Genomic DNA, 17,796 nt, shown 5'->3' with positions numbered 1-17,796 from the left:
ATAAATAACACATAGATATTTGATTTGGTCTCTTGCATTGGTACAGGTGGCATAAGCAGCTATAACTGCTGTGATGTCACGAAGTCTGACGTCTCACGGAGTTCAAGCTTCATCGTGTGGTGCTACAGCAACATAGCTACAGCGCCTGTGGCATAGACAAGCCCCAGGAGTTCATGTGCAGCTGATTATCCACCACAACCCCCAAATCTTTCTGAGAGTCAGCCCTTCTCCAGGTAGAGTCCCCCATCCTCTAAGTCCGGCGGACATGCATGCATTTACATGTAGCCATTTACATCCCCACGGAGACTCAGTGACCCAAATCTCACATCATTTTATGACATGTCTCATGAGGGTGGGTTTGTTTCTTAAAGCCTCGAGCTCCTGGAGTCATGTGATTCCATGAGACTCTGAGCTTTTGTTGAAAAAAGTCACTTTGTAGACTTGGGATTTGGGGAAAGAAAGCTGGGAAACTGACCCTTAGAGGTTCAAAAAAACAGTGAATAAACAAACCCTAGTAGTTTTGGGGTTTGGTTTTCTTTCTACGTCTTCTGATTTTTACATCAATCTCACAATTTTGGGTGGGCCCAGACTTACAAATTTTGAACTCTTGGGGTAAGAGATACTAGCGACCACTGACAAGGGGTGGAAGAAGAAGGGTGGCTGACCCCATAGAAGAAGCTGTGACAGAGGAGAGATTGACAAACAGAGAAGCAGTTTGTGCTCATAAACCAGGGCTGAGACTCCCATTCCATGGGAAATTCAGATATTTGGGGGTGAGGGGAAGAATCCATTGTGAACAGGTATACAAAGCAGAAATTTCTAAATGTCCAATGCAGCAAAAATGCCAAAAGAATTGTTTTGCTCATGTTCAAAAGTTATGGTTCTGTAATAAAATCATGTCATTCTTATAATCCTGCATGACATGATACCCAGGTACTATTGGTGTTGTCAAGGTTCCTTCCCCACTCTAAACTTCAGAGTACAGATATGGGGACCTGCATGTAAACTTCTAAGCTTAACTACCAGCTTAGATCTGGTTTTGCTGCCGCCACTCCCAAGTGCTAACTCCCTTCCTTGGGTAGCCTTGAGAGACTCCTCCACCAATTCCCTGGTGAACACTGATCCAAAACCCCTTGGATCTTAAAACAAGGAAAAATCAGTCAGGTTCTTAAAAAAGAAGGCTTTTAATTAAAGAAAGAAAGGTAAAAATCATCTCTGTAAAATCAGGATGGAAAATAACTTTACCAGGTAATCAGATTCAAAGAGCCCAGAGGTACCCCCTCTAGCCTTAAGTTCAAAGCTACAGCAAACAGAGATGAACACTCTAGCAAAAGGAACATTTACAAGTTGAGAAAACAAAGATAAAACTAACATGCCTTGCCTGGCTGTTACTTACAAGTTTGAAATATGGGAGACTTGTTCAGAAGATTTGGAGAGCATGGATTGATGTCTGGTCCCTCTCAGTCCCAAGAGGGAACAACCCCCAAAACAAAGAACACAAACAAAAGCCTTCCCCCCACCAAGATCTGAAAGTATCATGTCCCCTTATTGGTCCTTTGGGTCAGGTGTCAGCCAGGTTACCTGAGCTTCTTAACCCTTTACAGGTAAAAGGATTTTGGAGTCTCTGGCCAGGAGGGATTTTATAGTATTGTACACAGGAGGGCCGTTACCCTTCCCTTTATAGTTATGACAGATGTGAATCTGCAGGAGGCCAGTAAAACCAATCTGGGATCCACAGATCTTATCACATTGGGGCAGACGGCTCCCAGTGGAAGGGGTGGACCCGGATTATTGAATCAGGGTGCACAGCATTCTTTCCTCCTTTCCCATTTCTCCATTTCCTGTTGTCTTCGTTGGGCGCCTCCATTTCAGGCGCTGGAGGGCTTGGGTTTCCCATAACTCCCCAGCGGCAGAGCAGGCGGACAAAGAGACGATTTCTCTCAATGTCTGTGAAGGCGGATGAAGGTTGCAGCAGGATGGCGATCTCCAATCGCCTCGGTTTCCTGGCATTTGGATGAAGAGCCACATCCTGCCAAGCACCTTGTGGACCCTGGTGTGCAACAGCATCTCCAAGCAGGGGCCTTCCCACTTTTTACTGGCTACAAGGGCGAACGACGGGGGGAGGAGGTGGAGAGGTGCGAGCGGGGGGAAGAGTATTGGGGAGTAGAGGCGGTGCAAGGGCAGGGCCTCGGGGGGAATGAGCAGCACGAGGGCTCCGGGGGAAGGGTGGTGTGGGGGTGGGGGCTCAGGGGAAAGGGCAGCATGAGGGTGGGGCCATGGTTCACACACCAGTGGCCTCCCCGCTTTTTGGAGCGTCCATCACCCCTGTCTCCACATTCAAAGAAATCACGTACAGGTGTCTTCCATACTCACATCAATGTCCAGATGCAGATTAAGGTCGCCTGGGGCCCTGGGCCAGAGCAAGTGGGGGGGCCCCGGGTCCAGAAAGTTGTCCCCACCCCACCTCTTCTGCCTGCGGTTCCGCCCCTTCTGCCTATGGCCCCGCCCATGGCCCCACTCTCTTCTGCCCCTTTCCCATCTCCCCTCCCCTTTCTGCCCACAGCCCTGACCCATTCCACCCCTTCCCTGCGACCCCTCCCCTTACTGCCCACAACCCCGACCCATTACGCCTTGTCCCCCCACCCCTTTCTGCCCACAGCCCTGAGGATTCCGCCCCTCCCCCCATGGCCTCACCCCCCGCTTGCTCGTTTCTGCCTCTACCCCGAGACTGAAGAAGCTTTGAAGCGAGAGCTCCTCCAGCCTCAGGCCTGCAGTGGTGGTGGCGTTTCTGGGGGCCCCAAATTGGCCCGGGCCCCCAGGCATGGGCCCCGTTGGCCTGTGAAGTAATCCACCACTGTCCATGTCCAAGTCCTGTGGCGTTCGGTGACGGGAGCGGGACAGCAATGACCGGAAGCTCCTAGTCACCGACCGGCACACAGGAGGCGGTTGTCAGAGGGCCATTTTTGCATTGGGACAGAGGCAGGCCTGCAAGTCGGCAGCCACAATGCGACTGAGCAGCTGTTTTTAGGGCCCACTCTGCTCCCCTGCATGGGGCATGGGGGGGTTACGAGCAGGACGTGGGCTGTCTGACCTAGTGCTCAAAGCAGGAGCTGGGAAATCAGGCCAGGCCACATACCGGGAGGTCAGAATCTGAGGTAGGCCCGAGGGCAAACCCAGAGTCGAGCTTCGGGAGGCAGGGTCCGGTTACCAGGAGATCAGAGGTAGGAGCCAAACTTGAGAGCAGAACCACGGATCAACACGCAGAGTCAGGCCGGGTCAGGGTACCAGGAAGAGGACGAGGAAGAGGAAGGCACAGACTCCAGAGCTAGGTGGAGGTTCAGGGAGTCGCTTTCGGCAATGGAGAAGGTGCCATTCCAAGGGCTAATTCCTGCTGGCATCCTCGGCAGAGGACAGAATCGGGAACAAAGCCTGGCTTGCTTCCGCAACTCCCCCGGATACAACCTACTGGAGCATGGGGGCGGAGGGAGTTGCCTGCATGCCAACATGTGGGGCAGCTCCCCAGATATGCCAGTCATGTTGACTCACAGGGACAGCCCATTTCCGCAGCATATGAAGTGGCCCATCCCGGAGGATCCTTAGTTTTGTCCAAGACACCGGAGCCTCTTCCACTCCCGAGGGCCCCCCGCCGGAAGCTACAGGTGAAGCAGGGCCAGTCCAGCCCCTGTCGTCAAGATGCCTGGCTGGGGGCATCAGGGTGCTGGGGTGGAGCACTGTGGTTTGGGGAGCCACATAGGGTGGTGTTTTGGGGCATCTTGCGGTTATCAGGGTAATTATGGGCTGCCAGGGCGCTCTGCTCTATTATTGGGGGTGATTATGGGATCTGAGGGGGCATTGCTCTGTTATTGGGAGTAATTATGGGCTGCTAGGGGGCATTGCTCTGTTTTAGGGATGTGGATGGGATAGAATGGGGTCTCTTCTCTGTTATTGGGGGGATTATGGTGTGGAATGGGGCACTCAATGAAGATGGATGGCTTGGTGGTTTGGCTGCTCAGCTGGTACTTGGAAGACATGGCTTCTAATCTCTGATCTGGCGCTGCCTCCCTGCAGGACCTTGGCCAATCGCTTAGCCTCCCTGTGCCTCAGTTTCCCCATATGTACAATCAGGATCATAGCCCTGCCCTGCTCACCAATGATTGGGAGGTGCTCAGATACTACCATAATATAGCATATAATATGCCAGATACCACCTCAGATCTATTAATTTCTCTGTTATTAAGCTGGCTATGGGGGTTTCGCCCCCCTCCTCTGTTATTGTTAGAAGGGGAACGAGTGGCAGCGGGGTGGGCTCAGGCCAGCTCATGGAAATCTTTGTCATCTGGCTTGACTTTTAGTTTCTCTCCCCTTCCCCACCAACAGATCAGATCTTCTCATGGAACATGCCGCTGGGGGCGACTGGGACCGGGCGGAAGTGGAAGATGGAGCTGAGTCGGGGGACACTGGGCCCCCATTGCCATCAGACAATCACGGTGCATTTCCCCTCCCCATGTCGGGCAGTGCTGTCATCTCCTGGTACAGGCAGGGCGGCTGAGGCCCAGAGAAACTGCTGCTTTTGGGGGTCTGTGGACGAACAGGAACTCAGGCCTGGTTTTACTGAATCCTAAACATGCACCTTCCCCGTGAGGCAACCGTCCTCCTCAAGACGCCCGTGGCCAATGATTCCCTTTCGATCTCTTTCCCTGCAGTAAAGCCAGTGACTCCACCAACCGTATCCATCACCACAACTGCCATGGAGCTACTGATCATCGCGATGCTGGTAGTCAGGGCAGCCGCAGGTAGGAAAAAGAGTGAAGAAAGAAGCCAAAGTTGGGTTGGGTGAGAGGTTCTGCAGTTTCGCCGCAGGCCCTTCCGGGAATGTCTCAGAGACTTTGCTTAAGACAGGTTCCTGTTTATGAAAAGCCGAGTTCCCAGTAGTCCTGTTATGTGTTGCAAAAGGTAATTAATATGTTCAGGCCTCATCTCTGATTACTCGTTATTGTTTGTAAAGCAGACAGGAAGCCACGATTTCACAATCTGTTTGTGTCCTGAATCAGGACAGAAGAAAAGAATTTTGAAATTTCCCACAAAACGAAATGTTTTGAGGGGAAAAAATAAAACTGTTTCACTGAGATTTCGATGTCTTTAAATTTAAACATATTTCAAAATATATAACTTTCACAGAGCAACATTTCTAATATAATGTCCATTCTTTTAAGAAAAACATGGAAACAAAAATTATTTAAAAAAAATAAAAACAAATCAAAATGGCCCTTTCTGATAATGTTCAATGTTCTGGTCAGAATGCCTGTCCCGTGAAGCACCATGTACCGCTTGGTGAGGAGAAGTTAGTGCATCATGGAAATTCCTGGCTGTGAGGCATCATGGGAGATGTAGTTTGATTGTGGAGCCGAGCCCATAGAGGAGACTGCTTCGTTTTAAACTTTTTTAAAAGAATATGCATCACAATCAACACATTTCTGTGGAAATTTTCAATTTTGACAAAATGGCATTTTCCGATGGGAAAGCATTCCATCCGAAAAAGTTTGACAGTTTTAATAATTTGTATTGCAGAAAAGCCAAGAAATGCCAATCACTGACCAACTCCTGCTCTCCTGAGCATGTATAAATTGTGATTTCCAGAGGTTTATAATTTGATCAAATCTATGTGAATTTTCATGTGAACAGCAAAAGGCACCTCCCTGACTCCAGGGCTATTCCCTTGTAAAATTTCAAGTCCCTGCTGCCAATGCATTAGAGCACTGCAAAAAGTGGTTGGAAAATCATTTGAACATTAAAAAATGAAGTGTCCTCCTGGGTCATCATGACCAGTCCCTGCCACCATGGGCAGCTCGGTCATAGAAACGTATCAAGCTCCATCTTCAAACTCATGAGGGTTTTTGCCTCCCGCTCCTATTCCACAACTTCCTTCCTTCGATGGTTAGTAACCGTCTTCTAATCTCAGCCTAGATTTATCCATGGTGCTTATCCCCACTTGTTATTGTGCCAATGCTGGTCTCCGTCTCCTATAGATCTTCTCCCTCCCTGGTGTTTTTCCCCCACTGTATTTAGAGAGAACAATCAGATGTTGTCTCGGCCTTCTTGTAGGTTAAACCAGCCGAGCTCTTTCCATCTCGCCTTGTAAGATCGGCCCCTGATCATCCGAGTGCCCTTCTTGACACCTGTTCCAGTTGAAATTCCTCTTTCTGGAACACAGGTGACCGGAATTGGAGGTTTTACCAGTGGCATTAACGCCTCCCCATCCCTACTGGAAATACGTCTCCTGGTACAACCTTGAATAGCCTTTTTGAACTGCCGCGTGCAAGCAGTGACTCATGGTCATCCTGCCACCAGCCAATCCATACGGACGTGACCGATGGTCGCTCCGTTTACTACCCCACTTGTGCCTGACGTTTGCCACTCTCCATTGCAGCCTCAGACACAGAGGTAAACCAGATCATTGGCGGGAGCTTCTGCCTCTTCGGCTCGCGGCCCTACCAGGTGGCTCTCCTGAGGAACGGCCGCATCTACTGTGGCGGGAGCTTGATAGCCCCGAAGTGGGTGCTAACTGCTGCGCACTGCGGCAGACGGATCAGACGGATCAGGTAAGTCAGTGCGGGGGTGGTGGGAGAGAGGGTGATACATGGGAATAACCCACGTCCCCAGTCCTTATCGTCTCCCTTGGTGTCCTCCATCCATGCCCAGGTCTCCCTCTGCACCCCACAATCTCCTCCATTTTTTCCCATCCCTCAAACCATTTTTGTGGCTCTCCTCCACACCCTCTGCAGTTTTTCAGCGTCTTTCTTCAAATGTGCCCACCCCACACAGGACGCGGCACGCCAGTATCAGTATCTCCCTAGGGCCGTGTACAGAGAAAAACTCACCCCCCCCCACTCGCCAGCATTACCTCTTGTAGCATCCCACTGCGGTTGCTCTAGGAGCTGATGGAATGGAGCAGAGCTCCGGGAAATATCTTCCCTTGATTCCAGCCTGATGCTGTTGGCGTTCAACTGGGGGTGTCTGTGGCCCCCCCCTGCTGGTTTCAGGGCATCCACTGGGCACTGCAGCTGAAGCCCGGCACACCTGAGCCCTGGCGCACCCTACAGGGCTGAAGCCCTATGTTCCGGCAGCTCCCACGGGGCTGAAGCCACAAGCCCTGTTGCATCCTGCAGGGCTAAAGCCCAAGTAGCCCCACCCCACAGTTGAAGCCTGGTGCCCCGAATGGAGGTGGGCCATGGGGGGCTCTGGGAAATACTCAATGAGAATTTAAGCCCTGGAATGAACGCCTGGTATGCTGCAGAAGGGGAGTGCCAGAAAAATTGAAAGCAATTCAGGTTGCCTTTTTAGAGCTCTGTCATTACTGCAGGGCCTGTAGATAGATGTGTCCTTCCCCTCCCCTGGCTTTTCTCCTAACTCTCTTTGTGTGTTAGGACGAAGCTGGTATCTTTGTTATATTTGGAAAAACAAATTAAACCATAAATAATACGTTAAAAATCACAATGTTTTGTGTCGGCATTTTCGAAATGTTTTCATGTTTCTATTTGAAACAACTTTTTCTTTCAAAGTGCCCTGTTAGTTGGTTTTCAGAAACGTTTCGCGATGACTGAAACGAACTTTGCTCCCCCGACTTTTCGATTCGGTGGAAATTTCAAAACTCTTTGACCCAGATTTTACTCTGCAATTCCCAGTGCTCCCGCACATTGGTTTAATTTGGCATGAGCGAGCCGCAGTAGCCCAGGAGAAGGCAAAAGTAAAAATAACCATGTTAAGTGGGTCCCAAAAGTAGGGTGAGCAGATAGTATGTGTGAAAAAGTGGGACACATTTTTTCATTGAAAGGAGAATGGTGGCATATATAAGACAAAACCCCTAATATTATTGGGGTGTCTGGTCAACCTATGCAAAAGCCGAGGATAAGGACAGCTGTATAAAACCAGGTGCAAGAAATAATAGTGTCAGAAACAGTGGCTAAGAATGTGTGGAAGGTGACTATAAAGACAGGGAGAAAAGTAACAAAATAAGCTGTGTACATGTGGCATGAGAACATAGCATGATATGTACAGGAATTGGGCCTGAAAATAATCCTCCAGTTGGAGGATTGGGCTAAAAGAAATCTGAGGAGGTTCAACGAGGACAAGTGCAGAGTCCTGCACTTAGGACAGAAGAATCCCATGCACTGCTACAGACTAGGGACAGAGTGGCTAGGCAGCAGTTCTGCAGAAAAGGACCTAGGGGTTACAGTGGATGAGAAGCTGGATATGAGTCAGCAGTGTGCCCTTGTTGCCAAGAAAGCCAATGGTATATTGGGCTGTATTAGTAGGAGCATTGCCAGCAGATCGAGGGAAGTGATTATTCCCCTCTATTCGGCACTGGTGAGTGGTGAGGCCACATCTGGAGAATTGCGTCCAGTTTCCCCACACACACACACACACACACACACCTGGAGAATTGCGTCCAGTTCCCTCCCCTCCCTCCCCCCACTACAGAAGGGATGTGGACAAATTGGAGAGAGTCCAGTGGAGGGCACCGAAAATGATCAGGGGGCTGGGGCACATGACTTACAAGGTTAGGCTGAGGGAACTAGGGTTATTTAATCTGCAGAAGAGAAGAGTGGATGGGGGGTTGATAGTTGATAGCAGCCTTCAACTACCTGAGGGGGGGTTCCAAAGAGGATGGAGCTCAGCTGTTCTCAGTGGTGGCAGAAGACAGAAGAAGCAGCAATGGTCTCAAATTGCAGTGGGGGAGGTTTAGGTTGGATATTAGGAAACACTATTTCACTAGGAGGGTGGTGAAGCACTGGAATGGGTTCCCTAGGGAGGTGGTGGAATCTCCATCCTTAGAGGTTTTTAAGGCCCGGCTTGACAAAGCCCTGGCTGGGATGATTTAATTGGTGTTGGTCCTGTTTTGAGCAGGGGATTGGACTAGATGACCTCCTGAGGTCTCTTCCAACCCTAATATTCTATGGTTCTATGATAAAGCGCAAGATATCATGTAAAATGGAGGATGCATATGCAATACCAACATTCCCCAGTGGGCAGGATTGAACTGGGGCCCTCTACAGCTTAGTGCATGAGCCTCTACAGAATGAGTTAAAACCCAACTGGCTGTTAGCTAACGCTGTAGAGCAAAAAGAAGAACAGGAGTACTTGTGGCACCTTAGAGACTAACAAATTTATTAGAGCATAAGCTTTCGTGGACTACAGCCCACTTCTTCGGATGCATAGAGCAGACTCATTAATCTCTAAGTAGTCTCGGTGCCACTAGATGGGACAGAACACCACACCCAGAAGGTGTGTGGGTTACACATACATTAGAATAGGGACAAAGAGTCCTGTGGCACCTTATAGACTAACAGACGTATTGGAGCATAAGCTTTCGAGGATGAATACCCACTTCGTCAGATACATGTGGTATAGAATAGGGTTAAACTTGTATGTAAAGTAACCAATACTTGTATTCTTTGGATCTGTGGTATGCTCCATACCCACTCCTTATATGTGACTCTGACCAGCTCTGTGGAGTCTAAAAAAATGAGATCAGACAAGATTGGAGTCAACTGAATTCCTGAGGAGCCAAGTTGATGAGATCTTGGAGGCTACCCTAGGATCGAAAAATCCATTATTGGCCCAATTCTAGTTGCTTGCCAACTATGACCTTTGAATAGCCGCCCATTGATCTCTTCCTTTGTCCTCTCTCCATGCAGCTCCCTGCGGGTGCATCTGGGAGATTATAATCTACGGGTGAAAGAACCCACAGAACAGATACGAAGAATCCACAACTTCTTCATGCACCCTGGGTATAACCTTCGTCCTCGTGACAACGACTTCATGCTTCTGGAGTTGGATGAGCCCGCTCAACTCAACAACTACGTGAACACAATCAACGTGACGACCTGTTGTCCCTCTCCTGGAACACGATGCAGTGTTTCGGGATGGGGCACCATCAAGTCCCCCAAAAGTATGGCATGCTGGGGTGTAGAGGCGAGGGGTTGAGGTTGGGCTCAGCTTGGGGAGGTGGTGGAAGATCTTTAAGGAGACCTCGCTAACAGGCTGTCAAGGGTTCTTGGCTTCTCCTTGGAGAAATTTTTCAACAGAAATGATTTGTAGTGAAAAACGCAGCTTCGACAACACCAAAGTGTCCCACAAACTCAGGGCATTTTCACTCATTTCAGAAAAAAATATTCCGAAAAAAGTGAAAATTTTGCATTTTGAAAACACTGAGACACAATGGCTTGATTTTTGTTCTATTTGAAATGTTTTCTTTTGAAATTTCCTTTCCTATTCAAAACAATTTTAAAACATTACAGACGTGCTTCAAATCACAATGAAATATTATAATATGACATAAAATACTGGATTTAAATGAAACAGTTTGGTTTTTTGGCTTTTCCATTCATCAAAAATTTCCTTTTCGGGAAAATGAATGTGGCCAGATCCCAGCTGGGTCCATCATCCGTACCTCCACTGGAGTCAATGGGGCCAGATCCCAGCTGGGGTCAATGGGCCGTAGCTCCATTGGAGTCAATGGGGCCAGATCCCAGCTGGGGTCAATTGGAGCTCCATTGGCACCAGTGGATCTGTGCCAGTTTACACCAGTTGAGGGTCTTACACCAAGTTTTCTTGTCTTGCACCTTGTTCCCCGCTCATGATCTCTTCTTCTTCTGTCATTGCCCAGGGCGGTTCCCAGCCATCATGCAGTGTGCAGATGTCTATAGCGTCAGCCAGGACAGGTGCCGGGACATTTACCAGGGCAGGATCACGGAGAACATGTTCTGTGCTGGCGTGGAGCAGGGTGGCATAAGCTCGTGCAAGGTAAGGGGGCATCCCGGAGAGCGGGGTAGGTGCTGGGTGTAGGCACTCACACAGCTCAATACTCTTTATCCCCTACGACCTGCAAACGCTTCTCACCTGCTACTGAGGGGCCGTCGTCACTCAGCCCCTGGCCCCAGCCAGCCATGGAAGAGCAGCCGATCTGCCCTCTGGCCACACCAAGCCCTAAGGGCTGAGCTTCATCCAACTCCTGGGCCCCTGATTCCCAGCACAAGTGTAGCAAGCTGGGGCCATCTGAACCCATTTTTGCTCCTTAAATCCTTCCTGTCCACGTGTCCCTGCTGCCACCTGCTGGAGGGGGTGGGCCCTGCTGTGTGTGTGTGGGCCCTGGGGGCATGGCTGTGTTTTGCTGATGGCTCCACGTTGTCTCTGCAGGGGGATTCAGGAGGCCCTCTGGTCTGCAACGGGCAGCTGCAGGGCGTGGTCTCCTGGGGGAAGTCTGTCTGTGCCCTGCCGGGACAACCCGGTGTCTATGCCAAAGTCTGCAAAGCTGCCCAGTGGGTGAGGAGCACCATAGGGAGGAAGTACCCAGATCGGACTGAGAGCTCACAGCGTGTCACGCCTGCCACAATAACCCACCAATCACACGCCCCAGCCACGCCTCTCCTCATCTCGCCGCGGTACCTGGGGGGTGCTGAATGGGGTGGGGAGAGCTGGCCCAGGTGGAACGGGGATGGGGGAGCTGCCGTGGGTCAGCCCAAAGCAGCCAACAGTTACTAGCCAGGCCTCACAAAATCCTGAGACTGGGTTAAAAATGTGTGACTGGTTTATAAAAAGGATGAATCAGCCTGAAGATTGGGAGATTGCTTTAAAAAATCATGAGATTTGGTTTAAAATGGGGGGTTTTGCTTAAAAATCCTGAATCAGTCTGAAATTCACAAGACTGGTTCAAAAATCAGGAGGTTGACTTTAAAAATCGTGAGATTTGGTTTAGAATCATGGGATTAGCTTGAAAGCCACGAGACTGCTGTAAAAATCGTGAGATCAGCCTGACGACTGTGAGATGGTTTTCAAAATCATGAGATTGGATTAAAAACTCTGAGACGGGTTTTCAAATGCCATAAATAGTGCACAGGTCTTTGATCTGGTGTCTTGCATTAGCATGGGTGGCGTAAGCGGCTATAACTGCTCTGAAGTCACGAACTCTGATGTCTCATGGAGTTCAAGCTTTGTTATATGGAGCTACAACAACATAGCTACAGCAATGGAGCTGTAGCACCTGTAGTGTAGACAAACCCCGGGAGTTCATGTTCAGCTGATTATCCACCACAACCCCTAAATCTTTCTGAGTGTCACCGCTTCTCTGAAGAGAGTCCCCTATATTCTAAGTCTGGTGGACATTCTTTGTTCCTAGATGGATGCATTTACATGTACTGTAGCCATTAACATTCCCACAATTCTCAGGGTAAAACTGCTAGACTTGGCCGTGGTGAGACTCAGTGACTCAAATCTCACATGCTTTTATGACATGTCTCATGAGGGTGGGTGTGTTTCTTAAAGCCTCGAGCTCCGGGAGTCACGTGATTCCATAAGAATCTGAGCTTTTGTCGGAAAAAGTCACTTTCTAGACCTAGGCTTTGGGGAAAGAAAGCTGGGAAACTGACCCTTACAGGCTCAAAAAAAAAAAAAAAAAAAAAAAAAAAACCCTGAAGACACTAGTGGTTTGGGGTTTTTTGTTTTGTTTTGTTTTTTTACATCTTCTGATTTTTACACCAATCTCACAATTTTGGGTGGGTCCAGACTTGCAAATTTTGAACTCTTGTGGAAAGAGATACTAACAACCACTGACAAGAGGTGGAAAAAGCACAGGCTGAGCTCAGAGAAGAAGCTATGACAGAGGAGAGATTGACAAAGAGTGAGGCAGTTTGTGCTCATAAACCAGGGCTGAGACTCCCATTCCATGGGAAATTCAGACATTTCAAGTGGTGGGAAGAATCTGTTGTGCATGGGAATGCAAAGCTGAAATTTCTTAACACCCAATGTGGCAAAAATGCCCCCAAAAATGTTTCACTCATGTTGAAATGTTACGTTTCTACAATAAAAGCATGTCATTTCTATAATCCTGTATGAAATGATAGCCCATTACTGCTGGTGGATCCGCAGGTGGCTAATAAGAACACAAGAACAGCCATACTGGGTCAGACCAAAGGTTCATCGAGCCCAGTATCCTGTCTTCCAACGGTGGCCAATGCCAGGTGCCCCAGAGGGAGTGAACAGAACAGGTAACCGTCAAGTGATCCATCCAGTCGCCCATTCCCAGCTTCTGGCTAACAGAGGCTAGGGACACCATCCCTGCCTATTCTGGCTAATAGCCATTGATGGACCTATCCTCCATGAACTTATCTAGTTCATAATCTTGGCCTTCACAACATCCTCTGGCAAGGAGTTCCACGGGTTGACTGTGCATTGTGTGAAAAAATACTTCCTTTTGTTTGTTCTAAATCTGCTGCCTATTAATTTCATTTGGTGTTGTGTTATGAGAAGGAGTAAATAACACTTCCTGATTTACTTTCTCCACACCAGTCATGATTTTACAGAGCTCTATCATATCCGCCCTTAGTCGTCTCTTTTCCAAGCTGAGAAGTCCCAGTCTTATTAATCGCTCCTCAGATGGCAGCTGTTCCATACCCCTAATAATTTTCTGAACGTTTTCTAATTCCAATATATCTTTTTTGAGATGGGGCGACCACATCTGCACTCAGTATTCAAGGTGTGGTCATACCATGGATTTATATAGAGGCAATATGATATTTTCTGTCTTATTATTTATCCCTTTCTTAATGATTCCCAACATTCTTTTAGCTTTTTTTGACTGCTGCTGCACATTGAGTGGACGTTTTCAGAGAACTCTCCACAATGACTCCAAGATCTCTTTCTTGAGTGGCAACAGCTAATTTGGACCCCATCATTGTACATGTATGGTTGGGATGATGTTTTCCAATGTGCATTACTTTGCATTTATCAACTTTGAATTTCATCTGCCATTTTGTTGCCCAGTCACCCAGTTTTGTGAGATCCTTTTGTAGCTCTTCGCAGTCTGCTTGGATCTTAACTATCTTGAGTAGTTTTGTATCATCTGCAAATTTTGCCATCTGCCTGTTTACCCCCTTTTCCCAGATCGTTTATGAATATGTTAAATAGGACTGGTCCCAGTACAGACCCCTAGGGAACACCGCTATTTTCCAGTCTCCATTCTGAAAACTGACCGTTTATTCCTACCCATTGTTTCCTATCTTTTAACCAGTTACCAATCCATGACAGCACCTTCCCTCTTATCCCATGACAAAATCAATCTGGGATCCACAGATCTTATCACTTTGGGGCAGATGGATCCCAGTGGAAGGGGAAGATCCGGATTATTGAATCAGGCTGCACGGCATTCTTTCCTCCTTTCCCATTTCTCCATTTCCTGTGTTCTTCACTGGGTCTCGTAACGCTGGGATCCTTCCCACAAGGTTCTTCTCCATTTCAGGCGCTGGAGGGCTTGGGTTGCCCATAACTCCCCAGTGGCAGAGCAGGTGGACAAAGATGATTTCTCTCGATGTCTGTGAAGGCAGATGAAGGCTGCAGCAGGATGGTGATCTCCAATTGCCTCGGTTTCCTGGTGCTTGGATGAAGACCCTCATCCGGCCAAGCACCATGTGGACATTGATGTGCAATGGAGTCTCCATGTTAAAAGAAATCACGCACAGGTGTCTTCCATATTCACATCTAAGTCCTGTGGCGATCGGTGACGGAAACTCCTAGTCAGCGACCAGCACACAAGCGGCGGCTGTCAGAGGGTCATTTTTGCATTTGGACAGAGGCAGCCTGCAACTCAGCAGCCGCAACCACAACTGAGCAGCCCTTTTAGGACCCACTCCGCTCCCCCTCATGGGGAGGGCGGGTCACGAGCAGGAGGTGGGCAGTCTGACCTAGTGCTCAAAGCAGGAGTTGGGAAATCAGGCCAGCCCATGTACCGGGAGGTCAGAGTCTGAGACAGGCCTGAGGGCAAACCCAGAGCAGAGTGTCGGGAGGCAGGGTCCGGTTACCAGGAGATCAGAGGCAGGAGCCAAACTTGAGAGCACAACAATGGATCAACACACAGAGTCAGGCTGGGTCAGGATACCAGGGCGAGGGCGAGGATGAGGAAGAGGAAGGCACACACTCCAGAGCAGGGTGGATTGCAGCTGCACGGACTCCTGTGCTGGATTTAAATAGGGGCCGTAGACCAATCAGGGCTCCCCAATGTTTTGCCAATCAGCTCCCAGGATTGGAGCCCTGTGAGTTCAGCTCCTAATCTGCAAGTGCTTAGCAGGTCCCTGGGTGGCAGGTTGGAACCTGCTAGAACCAGAGACCCCTGAGGACCTGGGTTCAAGTCGCTAACATAGGCTGGAAAAGGTGCCCTAAACATAAGCTCTGTTCAAAGGGAACAGGGAAGCTTTACCATTTATGCTGATTATAGTTATAACAATTATAGAGACGAGGTTGCAGAGGTTATATCTTTTAGTTGACCAACCTCTGTTGATGAAAGAGACAAGCGTTCGAGCTTACACAGAGCCTTCATTCTTCAGGTCTGGGAAAGGTCCCTCAGAGAAGTCCCAGCCAAGTACGAGTGGACCAGATTGTTTAGCGTAAGCAGTTAACACATGTTGCAAGAGACCATTCAAGGTGAAGTGGACAGCTAACCCCTTGGCAGTCATAGGACAAAGGCGAGTCAGTGGGTTACAGAGTGTTGTAATGAGCCAGGAATCCAGTGTCTTTACTGAGGCCATGTTGACACTACACAATTGAGTCAACCTAACTTACATTGGCATACAGCCACCACAGTAATTACAGCGCTTGTGTGGATCCACACTTTGCTCCTTGTGTCGGCGGTGTGCGTCCTCAGTCTGCGACTCCAGATGTGATGATTTTGGCTTAACCATCTACAAGTAAACGTCTAGTGGTTGCTCTACATTTATATCAGCCGTACGAAGAAGAAAATGGATTGAACTGTGAGGGTGGGGCATTGTGGGATGGATTCTGAAAGCCAGTAACAGTCGACATAAGTGGTGCAATGTCTACACTGGCACTGTGTCAACCTAACTATGTTGACTGTGACTCTACGCCACTCGTGGAGATGGAGTTGTTAAGTCAGCGTAGCAGGGCAGTTTCATTGACGGGAGTGAAATTTGAGCCTAGACTCTTACACAGTTAGGTAGACGTGAGCTGACCTAACTCTGTAGTATCAGGGAGTAGCCGTGTTAGTCTGTATCCACAAAAACAACAAGGAGTCCGGTGGCACCTTAAAGACTAACAGATTTATTTGTTTACTCTGTAGTGTAGACCAGGGCTGAGCCCAGGAGTTGTAGGGTTTAGCAAAGTTATGAATTGAAGCTCCCCGGCTCATCTTTTGAAGGTGTTGTGCAGGTTCCCTTTGACGACAAGGATGGAGAGGTCAGATATGGAGTTTTTTGCCCAGCTCTAGTTCCAAGAGGATTAAGCTAACTCCGGAAAAGGCACTTTTATCCTGGAATAAGCGTGTCCACATGGACAGCAAATCTGGTCAATTTCCCCATGTAGAATCTTCAAAATGTCGGGCTGGAAAGGACCTTGAGATGGCATCAAGTCCCGTCCCCTCCACTGACCCAGAACCAAGTAAACCTGGATCATCCCTGACAGGCGCTTGTCCAACCTGTTCTTAAAGCCACCAATGATGACCCAACTGGCTTGTCTTTGGGTATGTCTACACTGCAGCTGGACATCTCTGACAGCGGGGATATTGTGGGGTCAGGCTGGAGCTCAGGATCTCACCCACCTGCCCCCGGCTGGCCACGCTCCATATCGTTGTGTAGACAAGACGTAAATGTGGCAGGGCGATGACTCACTGGCGCGGCGCCTCCTGCTGGTTGTCCAGGGAATTTGCTCTTTTCCAGCTCCGAAGCGCCCTCTGCCAGCTGGTGTCTCGCCTCCCGTTGGCCCCCGTGTCCCTCCCGGACCCTGGTGCCCTTTGCCCAGGGTTTCTGCCCACCGCAGTACTCCCTCATTCTAGGTCTCCCCTCCCAGGGGAACCCCCAACCCCCTATCCCCACCTTGCCTCAGTGGCTACTGCCAGTCTCCATTTAGCCCCTGCTCCCTGGGGCAGACGCCGTCTGTTAACCACTCATCATCGGCAAGGGGGGTTGGACCAGCTGCCTCTGCCTATCTCTGGGCTGCCCCTCTGCAGCCCTAGTTCCCTTTTTGTGGGCCCTTAACTTGGCCTCCAGCCTGGGGCTTAGCTAGGCTGGAGCTCCCCCACTCCTTTTGCCCTTCCCCAGCACTGCTCCACCTCAGGTCCCCTCCTCAGCTTCCCAGGCAGCCAGCTCCTTCTCTCTCAAGAGGCTAGAGAGAGTGTCTGTTTGTGCTTCTAGCTCACTGCCCTCTTATACGGGCCAGCTGGGCCCTGATTGCACTTGGGCTGCAGCTGTGGCTGCTTCCCCCATCAGCCCAGCTTTTCCCCTGCCACAGCCCTCTCCCGGGGCGTTATGCCGTGAGTCTTCTTTGAAACCCCTGCGCGGGCAGTGCCGATGCATTTCCAGACACCCCATGCCACATGCTCGGGCTTGTCCTGTGCCCCGGTGGGATTCAGCCACGCCCTCGCACAATGGCAGGTCGACTCCGGGCATTCATGTTCTGACAGTGTCGGCAGAGGCCAGCAGACGCGTTGGGAGCCTACCTTGGTTCCGGGAGATGGATGCATGCGACGAGTTCAGGGTCCATCCCCTTCCTGGAGCAGAGACAGACACCAGGGTTCACGTGTCGAAACCAGCGCTCTTTCCTGGGTGGTGCTGTTTGAAACAAAACGTACAGGGCGAGATTTTTTGTTTCAGAGGCCCCATTAATTGTGGCTGCACTTAAAAGCCACTCACATCCCTGAACGCACCTGCTTATCAGCTCGTTAAATTGTTAAGTGACGTGAAATTGCACACACACCACGCCCCCCCCCTCCCCCGCAGGGCGAAACAACCCACCCAC

The 17,796-nt window shown here is 49.6% G+C and overlaps 1 protein-coding gene across 1 annotated transcript; it reads left to right on the top strand.

Moving 5' to 3' along the window:
- The first annotated feature begins 4,624 nt into the window (after positions 1-4,624).
- LOC117888451 (trypsin-3-like) lies at positions 4,625-11,541 on the top strand. Its single transcript, XM_034791870.1, has 5 exons — positions 4,625-4,833; positions 6,465-6,599; positions 9,696-9,949; positions 10,667-10,803; positions 11,197-11,541. Exons 1-5 carry the CDS (start codon positions 4,625-4,627, stop codon positions 11,539-11,541), a joined length of 1,080 nt encoding a protein of 359 aa, XP_034647761.1.
- The last annotated feature ends 6,255 nt before the right edge of the window (positions 11,542-17,796 follow it).

This window comes from Trachemys scripta, chromosome 16 (assembly GCF_013100865.1).
Source record: "Trachemys scripta elegans isolate TJP31775 chromosome 16, CAS_Tse_1.0, whole genome shotgun sequence".
Taxonomy (NCBI): Eukaryota; Metazoa; Chordata; order Testudines; family Emydidae; genus Trachemys; species Trachemys scripta.
This window is presented reverse-complemented; position numbering and strand designations above follow the sequence as displayed.